The sequence below is a fragment of the Pteropus medius genome, unplaced genomic scaffold (genome assembly GCF_902729225.1).
Source record: "Pteropus medius unplaced genomic scaffold, Ma_sr-lr_union100, whole genome shotgun sequence".
Lineage (NCBI taxonomy): Eukaryota > Metazoa > Chordata > Mammalia > Chiroptera > Pteropodidae > Pteropus > Pteropus medius.
The window spans coordinates 18,017,900-18,030,285 of NW_024352785.1; the positions used below are offsets into that span (position 1 = coordinate 18,017,900).

General features: G+C 35.1%; 1 protein-coding gene across 1 annotated transcript in view; it reads left to right on the forward strand.

Moving 5' to 3' along the window:
• The first annotated feature begins 532 nt into the window (after window positions 1–532).
• Window positions 533–12,386, forward strand: part of GRAMD2B (GRAM domain containing 2B) — a 113,899-nt gene continuing 102,045 nt past the window's right edge. Inside the window, exons 1-2 of the mRNA XM_039848582.1 lie at window positions 533–707; window positions 2,588–2,743. Coding sequence (XP_039704516.1) covers window positions 2,619–2,743 — 125 coding nt within the window. The 5' untranslated portion in view covers window positions 533–707; window positions 2,588–2,618. The remainder of the gene's footprint in view (window positions 708–2,587; window positions 2,744–12,386) is intronic.

The following is a 12,386-nucleotide window of genomic DNA, read 5'->3' on the forward strand; positions in this document are numbered from 1 at the left end:
TAGGAGGTTCGGATACTTTACTTGTCTGAAGGTTGCTTTATTGTAGGACCCAGTTCCTTTACTTGTCTGAAGTAGCACCCAGGTGGTTTATGAGGAGTTAGTTACCTAAGCATTGACGTGTTACATATCTATTCTGTAACACAAATGAAGTGAGAAGTAGGCTTTAAAAGAATTATACACTAATTAGATAATTACATTGCTAACTGTATTTATGACTTCATCTCCAATCATTTTGATTTGTCCACATCATGCAAAATCTCTGAACTTGCATTTCTCTGGCTGTTAATAATAAAGGCAGTAAAATGAGAGTTAATATTTACTAAAGCTTTCACCCATAACTCAAAGTTTCTAAATCAGCAAAAAAGATCTTCACCAGTGATCACAAGAACCTCAGGCTAACTTTCTTAAAAACAATAGCTTCTGGCTTTTCCTAATTTTGTTCTTCAACTATAAGGTTAAGCAGTGAAGATAAACAACAGAGCTTTGCTGAGGGCCTTTTCTCATCACCGTTTTGCAGAGAAGAAAACTGGAGTTCGCGGACGCTAGACCCTTAGCATGTCTGAGGGCTCCTAACACATTAGGCATGAGGCAGGATTGGAAGCCAGCTTTGTCTTACACTGAAGATGTGCTACCCCTTCAGTGCAAAACCCTGGAGTGTAGTCAATAGAGCGGTGAGAAGAAGGATTTCCATAACAGACCTGAGAAGAGTAAGTGTTGGGTACTGCTATAAGCTTTGTGTGGGGAGGCTAAGAAGGGGACTGGGAAGACTGAAGGGGAGGCTGGGAGGGAGAGGATGTGGGGATATGATGGCAACAGTCTGTAAGCCTACCAAATACGATTTTGAGATCTTTAATAGAGGTCATCTACCCTACCCTATAGCTACTTTTCCTTAATTTATGACAACAGGTCTTTGACGCATATTAGACTACTATCTCAGAAATTCCACTGCACTCCCTATGTTCCCCCTGCTCACTTACTAAAACTAAAGATACTCTCAAAGTTCCATTCATTTAGCTCAAGCAGTTGACATCAGCTCAAATATAATTGCACCTTACTCTACTAGTAATATAAACATAGGATCAGAAGCAATTAGTTATTGCTGCATAACAAACCATTTCAAAACATATGGGTTTAAAACAATTGTTTATTATTTCTCATGAATCTACAGGTTGGTGGGTAGCCTACTGATCAGACTGAATAGATTTTGGCTGGACTCAGTCATGTGTCGGTAGTCAGATGGCAGGTCACCTGGGAGCTGAGTGATCTATGATTGATGGAATGACACAGCTCTGCTCCATGTGGTCTCAAGTACAGCAAGCCCTAATTCAGACATGTTGTTATGGTGACCACAGAGAAGCCAGAGAGCGAGCAGAAACATGCAAGTCTTCTTGAGGCCTAGACTCAAAATCGTCACATCACTTCTGCCACACTGTACTGGCCAAAGGAAGTCACAAGGCCAGCCCAAATTAGAGTGTGCAGGGACTACAAAGTTATCTGGCAAAGGATACATAGAGGCCATTAATTTAATTGAGAGCATCAATGCCTCCAACCTAACACAAGATAAAAGAACCAAATTTTATTAAAAGAGTAGGAAATAGAAGATAGAAAATAAAAGTTATTTGCATTCTTAATAATCTCACACATGGAAATCTCTTATTCTATAATCTAGTCTTCAATTCAAGTAAATTGTACTCTTCCTTCTCATTTGTAACTCTTCATCTTAGTATTTCCTATACAAGTAAATCATCTCACATTTGTTTTGCAATAGTCTTAGATTAAAATTAATTAAATACTTTAAAATATTTAATCATTTGAGTTCAGTCAGTTAGATTTTTGTTTGATACAGAGTAAAAAAAAAAAACTTTAATGCATTTTATTATTCTTCTAATTACTGTGCAACTTTAATATTTGCATTAATGACATGGTAGAACAACTAAAATGAAGAAAAAATAAAAAAAAGATCAATTTACCCATGAATTTACCTTGTAGCATGACAGGTTTATCATCACTATTTATTGAGCCTTCACAGTGAGGAAAAAACCATGATGAATACAGTATAAAACATGTTTTTTTTAAAAAAAAAAAGCGTATTCTGATTATGAAAGATAAGACATGGATGATAAAATATTTGTAATATCATTTAATAATGAATATCAAAGTTGTCGTGTTGGATATATTTAATTTAAATAATATATAGTCATATATATTTATGAGTAAACTGAAGACCATTTAGGGAGAATTGGGGAAGCACATACTCACTTTCTTCTAAAGTGAACAAAGACATCAAGATTGGACTGAGACATAGGTCATCATGAATGAGGGGTCATTGAAAATGACCCCACACTGACATCAAGATAAGATGAAGCTCTTGAGGTGAAGAGATAATATTATGTTGGGACTCAAAATGACCATCAAATGACCATAGAATGCCTCTGTGGTCACTTGCTGACCTACAGATGTGGGTTTCAGGTATCCCTACGAGCAGACGTTAAAAGAGAAACCTTCAGAAGAGCAGGCCATTTGGCTCAAAGGGCTGTCATTGGCCAGATTAGGAGTCAACTTGAAGTTCCTCCCTGGTACTCCCCAGAGATTCTGGAAGATCAGCTGGCCTCTAGAAGATGTGGAGAAGACAGAAGGCCCTGCCAGCAAAGGGGAGCATCCAGCAGACATTCCAAGCACAGCTCATGACCTGGAAGAATGCACTCCTGGGGACAGAAGTGAAAATGGATCCACACCTAAAATTGTAAGTGACAGGTCTCAGACCTAGGAAAAAAGTTGAGAGTAGAGCGCTGCCTCTTTGCTATATGAAAGGTCTTTTCTGTATCTCAAAAATAGAAAGTCTCCACATGGAAGAGGTCTTTGGTTGTCCAATGGGGGCATTTTCATTGTTTATCATCAAGGGTATGAAAAACAAGAGTAATCCCATATGCTTTATTGCACTCTGGAACCTGATACGAGTGCATTTTGCTTATAGGTTCATTGCATAAAAGAACAGGCAGGGTTTGAGGTTTTCATGTTATTCAAGCTGAAGAAAAAGAACTCAAGCAGAGAAAGACAACGAGTAATGCTAGCAAAGTTTCGAAAAGCACGATTGCAATCTATGACTCAATTTGTTCAGGAGAATTCTGTATTTCCCAGTTATGGGGAAATGGAATTATAACACACTTTCACTGTCACACTTGCCGTGTCAACTCTTTAAGTTTTGGTTTTAAGTTCCTCTTCATCTAGAAAGATAGGTTTGGTTTCAGGTTCAATTTCTTTGACTTCCTTGTAAACAGACACTATGGGTTAGGCTTTTGGTTTTTTAGTTTTTGTTTTTTTTTCTGGTTTAAATTTTGTAAAACTACTAGCAGAGTACCAGGTATATATAGAGGCATTTTTTTAAAATCTTTTAGAATTACAACTACAATTGCTTAAATATCTCTCAGTGAATCTTATCTTCCAAAGAAAGAGAATTTTATTGGAAGGTTATTAGACTTAGCCAAGACCAGGCACAATAAAGAGAAGGCCTCCAGAAAGACATTTGAAGGCATAACCATAAGAACATATGAACGCTGTGAAGGCAAACACTGTGTGTGAGGTGTGATGGGAACAGAAAACATAATATTAAATGTAAATGGGCTAAGAAAACTAAGAACTATGAGCTTCGTTTTCCTTTCGGGGAGACTGTGTATAATAGTAGAAAGACACAGAGCTTTCCATTATTCTACAGACCTGTCTTTGAATCCAGCTCTGTAGCTGTTTAACTGAATGTGTGGACAGGAAAAGAGACAAGTTCTCTTGAGTTGGGTTTTCTTATCTCCAGAATGGTGAGAAATAGACTTATTTTCCTAGCATTATTAAGAGGATTAAATAAGTTTCTATATGTAAAGTGCCAGGCATAGAGATATTACACACACACACAAAATAAGTTCCCTTCCACTCTTTCTCTTCCTCCCTGAAAACCTAACAAGAAACACTGGAATACCGTTTCTCAGAGAAACAACCTATGTCTCCAAAGCCCCCATGATGGCCCAACCCAATCATCAAACCCCACACAACTTACAGAGTTTTCACAGATGCACAGGGCAGATGTAGAATTCAAACCTTGGTTTACCAGAAATTTCAAAATAACTTCTGACCTCTCTGGCCTAAATGCTCATGTGGCTGTGGAAGAGTTGGTAAGTATCTGTATTTGTGTTTCAGTCTCAGCTTTGTCACTCACAAGCTGTGAGACATGGGAAGAGTTCATTAAACTCTCTGAGCCTCAGCTTCTCTTCTGCAAAATGAGATGATAACTCCTTTATGGAATCATTTCCAGCCTTTTGCACAAGCAGGTTAAGAAGCCTACCGTTAACACCACAAATGTGGTGACCTTTAAAAAACTCAGCCAAATTGGCACCCAATTGGTCATCATCTGAATTTTTGCTAACTAGTAAAGAATTGTTCATTTGTTTATTAGCCATGCATATTTCTTCTTCCACAAATTTCATGCTTATGACCTGAATCACGTCTTAAAAGATCCTATGAGATAAAGTCTCAAGAGTAAATTATCACAGACAGCATCACTTCAGTCACCTATTCTGAATTTGTCCCAGCCTCATTGCTCCTCACTGATTTAAAAAATTGCACGATGAATGTTAAATTGAAGAAATGTAATCAACAATAACATAGAAACACATTAGTATATGAATCTTTCTCTCTCCCTGTATTTAAGAGATGATAGTTTGTGCTCTTCTAAATGCCTGAAGATTTTGTAGAGAATCATCCTTATTAGTCTTTTTTTGTTAATACCATTGTTACAAACAGGTGAAATAAACTACCACTTAAAAATGTAATTTCAGGATTATCAAAAGAATAAAGGGAAAATATCAAAAATCCTGGCCCTGGACTTATATAGACGTTTATAAAAAAAGATAAAAGCACATGTCTTCGAAAGTAACAGTGATGATCAAATTCACCAAATTGTGAATAAGTTTCTAATTATATTGTTAAAAATAATTAGTTAGCCAGAAGTAAACCCTAACATTTATTGTCAATTCACTTTCAACAAAAGGGACAAGACGATTCAATAGGAAAAGAATAATCTTTTCAACAATAGTGCCAGAAGAACTGGCAAAAGAGTGAAGTGCCAGGACAACACGCAAAAGAATGAAGTTGGACCCCCACCTCAAACACACAGAGCAATTAACTCGAAGCGGATCAAAGGCCTTAGACTTATATAAATGCTAATACTATAAAACTCTTGAAACATTGGAGAAAATCTTCATGACTTTGGGTTAGGCAATTATTTTTTAGGTAAAATACCACAAGCACATGTGATAAAAAAGAAGACGATAAATTGGATATTATCAAAATTAAAAATTTTTGTGCTTCAAAAAACATCATCAAGAAAGTGAAGAAACAACCTACAGAATGAAAGAAAATATTTGCAAATCGTATATCTGATAAGAGACTTGTATCCAAAATAAATAAAGGATACAACTCAATAATAAAAAGTCAAATAACCCAATTTGGAAATGGGCAAAGGATTAGAATAGATTTCTCTCCAAAAGGTATATTAATTGTTAATAAGCACAAAAAAGATGATCAATAGTATTAGTATTGAGAAAATGCAAATCTAAAACAGAATGCAATACCATTCCTTAGCCACTAAAATGGCTATAATCAATAAGAAAAAATAAATAAAACAATGTGTTGGTAAGCATATAGAGAAACCAGAACCCTCATCCACTATTGGTTAGAAGGTAAAATGTTGCAGTAACTTTGGAAAACAATTTGGCAGTTCTTCAAAAAGTTTAACATAGCAACATCGTTTTTATGTATAAAACCAAGATAATTTAAAATATATGCCCACACAAAATTTGTATCACAGATTTCCATAGCAGCCTTATTCATAATATCCAAAAAAAAAAAAAAATGGAAATAATCCAAATAACCATCAGCTAAAGAATGGATAAATCAAATGTGGCATACTCATACAATAGAATATTATTTGATCATATAAAGGAATGAAGTACCTATACATGCTACAACATGGATGACCCTTGAAAACATTATGCTAACTGAAAGAAGCCAGTCATAAAAGATCATATATAGTATGACTCCATTTATATGAAATATCCAGAATAGGTACTTTCTCTATATATAGATGAGATATAAAATGTCTTGTCTATATAGACAAAAAAAGCACATTAGTGGATTAGTGGTTGCCCAGGGCAGAAAAGGGGGGAAGAAGGAGGATTAAGGGTAACTCATAACAAGTGTATAAGATTTCCTTTTGTAGCTATGAAAATGTTCCAAAATTGGATGATGCTGGCAGTTGCATAACTCTGTAAATATGCTAAAAACCACTAAATCATACACTTTAAACAGTGAGTTTTATGTTATATAAATACCTTAAGCTGTGTTTAAAACTTTTAAAAATTTACTTTAGATAAGTCCTTATGATTTTATTATAAATGGTGGTCATAATAATTGTAACAACTTACTGAGTGCTTATTATGTACCAGGAAATATTCAAAGCCTTTGTAAGTATTAACTAATTTTCTTTCCCAACAAATGTATTAGGTAAATATTATTATTTTTTCCATTTTACAGATTAGAAAACTAAAACTATTAAGTGGCATCGTAAAAATTCAAACATAGAATCGGTGTTTTCAAATAAAATATGTACTCGCCCTGAAATCCAATAGCAAAATATGGGGAGGAAATCCCTGAATGTCAGAGAATTGGGGAAATTTTGAAACATCATAATTAATGACAGAGCCTAAAAAAGTTAATGCCTACAAAAAAAAGAAAATTTGCTACTTCACGCAATACCAGGGGAAGATGAAAGGTTCTATGTAGATTATGTGATCGTGTCCCTCTCTTGTCCTGTATAAAGATAATATTAAACACAGATGGGCTATTACTGTGAGTCCCTGGTATGTTTTCATCCTCCTGTGAGTTACAGAAGGACTTCTATAGAGCAGCACCATGTGAAAAGCAGCCAGATTGCTGGGCCAGGAGTGAAGAGAAAGAGAGGAAGGCAGACCAAGCTCTGCCAATTATTACTTATGTGACTTTGGGTCGGTCATCTAACCCTCTGGGCATAAATGATAGATCCATAACATGAAGTATCTTTATCAGATGCTTCCTAGGGTCCCTATTTGTTTTAAAATTTCATCTACCATCATTAGTTTCTACACTAATCTCAAAAATATCTTGCCCAGTGTTATGTTTGCTCCCAAACAAATCTTCCTCAAACCTATTTCATGGAATTCTCCAAACGTATCTTTTCTGCTTCTCTATCAACTACTCTGTCCCCTGGATTTCCAGCTGGGAAAGGGGAAGAGAGAACTGAAAAGATGTGTCTGTTTGTTCCTTACTTTGAATGGTAAGACCCCTTGAACATAATAAAAATCCATTTAGATGTATTTCCAGTATTACCAACCTCTTTTGACAGTCCTTTAGAGTAGAACATAATTTTGATGACGCTAAAATGTTTGTTGTGATTATTATCTCTGGGAGCTGAGAATGACAGATGATTTTGTAATTTTCTTCTTTATATTTTATGTATTTTGTTTTATAAACAAAAAAAGTATATTTTAAAAACCTTATGACACTACATTTTAAATATAGTTAATGCCACTGAACTGTGCATTTTAAAACAATGAAGATGGTAAGTTTCATGTTATGTATATTTTTCCTTATGGGTACATTAAAATCATGTAATACTTATAAATACTTTTCTGGACATAATCACCAATTTGTATAAAATCAAACAGAGGCAGATCATAACTACTATACAATTTGTCAGATTATAATGCTATTTAAATCAAAGAATACAATTATTTAAATCTGGTAACTCTGGGGCCAAATTCATACATTTTACCAAACACTAAAGTTGGATGTTTAAATATTTATAGTGGTGTGAGCAAGTCTGCGTGTACTGGCTCAAAAGAGCTAATTACCAGCATCTCTTCCCAAAGCTTTGTTCATTGGCATCACACTGGCAGCTGAAAATCAGCCATCGTGGGAGTATTTATACTCTGGAAATTGTCAAATGCTATAAATCAGAGCTCGCCATGGCACCCCCTTCCCCAGAAAACCAGTTTACCAGCACATCATTGTTTAAATAACTCTATCAATTGACAGAAATTTACACTAACCGAATGTTTAAAATCAACTGTCTCAAATCATTTTATAAATTTAAATAAATGCAATTGAGAGCAGTGAAAAGACTTGCCCAAGTGAGTAGAAGGGCTAGAATAAGAACTTGAGTTTTCAAATCTCTTTCCCTTATATCACAAAGACCAAATGCACAAAAAGAAAAATTGCCTTAAGTCTGATAATGGCATGTTTACTGAAACTGCAAGATCAACTTTCTAATCTTTCTGGAGGCACAAATCCCTCTAAAGTCACCAACTGCTGCAGATAATAATAGTTTTCTGTCAAGGGCAACATGTCAAGCAGTCTCCCTGCATCCTCTCAGAGAAAGGCTCAAACTTTAAATGGGGAAGTAACCTTCTCTCTTATCTTTATCATAGAAACCACAGAATAAAGGAGCTGGAGGCAAGAGGAAGGGACTTTAGATATGATCTAGTCCCTTAGTTAGACTCGCATATTCTAGGTGCTTGGCTGGGCCATTAACCTCGATGTCAACATTCCATGGGCCCAAATTGTTACATTTGCTCTCCTCTGAGATTAAGTCTTTCAGAAGCCACATGCAGACACACAGCTGATGTCACATTCAGAAAGGAGACCGTATCTTTCAACTACATTATAGTAAGATTCCATTCAACTTCAGTGAAAATATACCTAGTTCAAATCATAATCTTTCTCCTCCTCATCATCAATAGTATTTTCTGAATGCTTAATATGTGCAGGCTTCGGCTTGAATTTTACATTATTATCAAGTCCTCACAATGGCCTTTTGAGGTAGATACTATCATCACTACCATTTTTACAGAGTCTTGGAAACATCAGGTACCTTCTAAAGTAACACAGCAAGGAAATAATGAAGCTACTCTCCCCGTCCAGGCAACCTGACCCCCAAGCCCATACTCTAAACCACAACATCACACAGCCTACTCCAAGAATGTAGGTACATTCACATTACACTTAAACCCTGGTTTTCCACGTATAGCTATTCTGTGATGAGGTCTGAATCTCCAGGTAACTTCACCAGACCCTATGTTTCTTTGCCCAAATGGCATATTAGTGCTTAGAGTATACCAACTAACTTTATTAATACTAGCCTGAACACAGCATAATGTAGCAGATAAGTCTTAAAACATAAATATTTAGAATTTTACCTAATTGTAGAGAGAAACAATTTATTTATAAATAGAAATTTATATTCCATGCCTCTGGAAAGCTCAGTTTTGAAGCTCTGTTTATCTGCTGTTTTCAGTTCAGTCTTATGCCTCAACATCCAATTCCCAAACCTCCAGGAGTAGAAGGAAAATATACAGGCATGAATTCCCCACCTCCTATCTAGCATCAATAGGCATATTAGTTCCTTATTTGTGACCTTCAGAATAGTCAGATATAATATCCAAAGGTAGTCATCATTGCACAAGACTAAATTCTTAGAACTATCTATGGACCTTGTTTTATTGAAGAAAAAAATCTTACAGTAAAACTTTAATGACCAGGCTTTAAGAAAAGAAAATTAGAGATAGAGAACACGTTCAACTACACCTAGGCCAGCGGTTTTAAACTCAAATTCAGGTAATGAGAACAAGTGAAACAAAGCAGGCAGAGTGAGCAATGAGGAAGACTGTGTACTGAGGCAAACCGCAGGGTTCAGCCACACCAGGGGGGCACTGCTAAGTACCAGTGAACTATTGCCATATTCTTGCCAGATCTGATTTTTCAGACAAAGTCAGATGACCATATTTTATAGGAAATGTTAAGAAATTTCTACTTACAAAACATAGCAAAAGCCAAACAGAACATATCAGCAGGCCAAATCTAGCCTAACATCTCTTCATTTGGTAGAAGACAAAAAAAGTCTAGAGGTGTTAACTGAACTTACCAAGTAGGGGAGCTCAAATTTGTTATTCTTTTTTCTATGTCAGACTCCCTTTTACAATCTCTATTTATAAAGATATAACACTGTGACTTATTGGAGAGCATCAGAAAAATTAGATATTTCAATCATGGGTGGTCTTATTTATAATTGCCTGTTAGTTGTCAGTTTTTGTCTTGTTTGGTTTCGTCTCTTTTTTATTTATTTATTTTATTGGTTTCAAGTATACAGTACATTAGTTAGACATTTATATAGTTTATGAAATGATCCCCTTGATTACTCTATCTTCCCTCCGACTCTACACAGAGCCATTACCTTACTGCTGACTGCGTTCCCTATGACATGATCCCCATCCCTGTGACCCTCTATCAACTACTAATTTGTACTTCTTTAAATCTTCACCGCTTTCTCCCAGCCCCCAACGCCCCTCCCCTCTGGCTGTCACCCAATTTTCTTCTATATTTGTGGGTCTGTTTTCAATTCATTTGTTCTTTTTGTTCCTTAGATTCTGAATATCAGTGAAATCATACAGTATTTATCTTTCTCTGTCTGACTTATTTCACTCAGCATAATCACCTCTAGGTCCATTTATGTCATTATAAATGATAGGATTTCATTTTTTATGGCTGAGTAATATTCTATCATATATATATGAACCATAACTTCTTTATCCAATCATCTGTTGATGGGTATTTAGGTTGCTTCCATATCTTGGCTATTGTAAATTGTGCTGCCATGAACATAGGGATCCATAGATCTTTACAAATTATTGTTCTGGTTTTCTTTGAGCAAATACCCGGAAGTAGAATTGCTGAGTCAAAAGGTAGATCTATTTTTAATTTTTTGAGGAACCTCCAGACTGTTTTCCATAGCAGCTGTACCAATTTGCAATCTCACCAACAGTGTACGAGGGTTCCCTTTTCTCCTCATCCTCACCAACACTTGTTGTTCTTTGATTTATTGATGATAGCCTCTCTGACAGATGTGAGGTGATATCTCACTGTGGTCTTATTTGCATTTCTCTCATGATTAGTGACATTGAGCATCTTTTCATATGTCTATTGGCCATCTGTATTTCCTCTTTGGAGAAATCTCTGTTCAGGTCTTCTGCCTGTTTTTTAATTGGATTGTTTGTTTTTCATTGTTGTTGAGTTGTATGAATTCTTTATATATTTTAGATATTAATCCCTCATCCAATGTATTATAAGCGAATATCTTCTCACATTCAGTAGGTTGTTTTGTTGATGGTTTCCTTTGCTGTGCAAAAACTTTTTAGTTTGATGTAGTCCCATGTGTTTATTATTTCATTTATTTCCCTTACCCAAAAAGATATATTCAAAATTACTAGTAGCAATATTAGAGAGATTGCTGCCTATGTTTTCTTCCAGAAGTTTTATGGTTGTGGGTCTTACATTTAAGTTTTTAATCCATTTCGAGTCTATTCTTGTGTACAGTGTAAGAAGGTGGTCCAGTTTCAATTTTTTGCATATATCGGTCTCATTTTCCCAATACCATTTATTGAAGAGACTGTCTTTACCCCATTGTATATTCTTGCCTCCTTTGTTATAGTTTAAATGACCATATAGGTGTGGATTTATTTCTGGGCTCTCTATTCTGTTCCATTGATCAATGTATCTGTTTTTATGCCAGTACCATGCTGTTTTGATTACTGTAGCCTTGTAATATTGTTTGATATCAGGTAGTGTGATACCTCCAACTTTGTTCTTCTTTCTCAAGATTGCTGTGGCTATTCAGGGACTTTTATGGTTCCATATAAATTTTAGGATTATTTGTTTTAGCTCTCTGAAAAATGCTATTTGTATTTTGATAGAGGTTGCATTGAATCTATAAATTGCTTCTATAGATTGATGTTGATTCTTCCTATCCATCAGAACAGTAGATGTTTCCATTTATTTGTATCCTCTTCAATGTCTTTTTCAATGACTTGTAATTTTTTGAGAACAGGTCTTTTACTACCTTAGTTAATTTGATTACTAGGTATTTTATTATTTTTGATGCAATTGTAAATGGGATTGTTTTCTTAATTTCTCTATCTGAAAGTTCATCATTAGTATATAAAAATGCCCCGACTTCTGAATATTAATTTTGTATCTTGCTACTTTACTGAATTCATTGATCAGTTCCAACAGTTTTTTGGTGGAATCTTTAGGGTTCTCTATAAATAACATTATGTCATCTACAAATAATGATTGTTTTACTTCTTGCTTTCCAATTTGGAAAGTAATTTTATCTTTTAACCTCAGTTTCCATGGAAGAATATAAATGGTCTCTGCTACCTTTATTTTAGTTGTATTTTAGTTGTCATCATAGAGTATTCTTTTATTTTTCAGTGTTTATGCTCTTTTTATGGATATAGTAACATAAACGT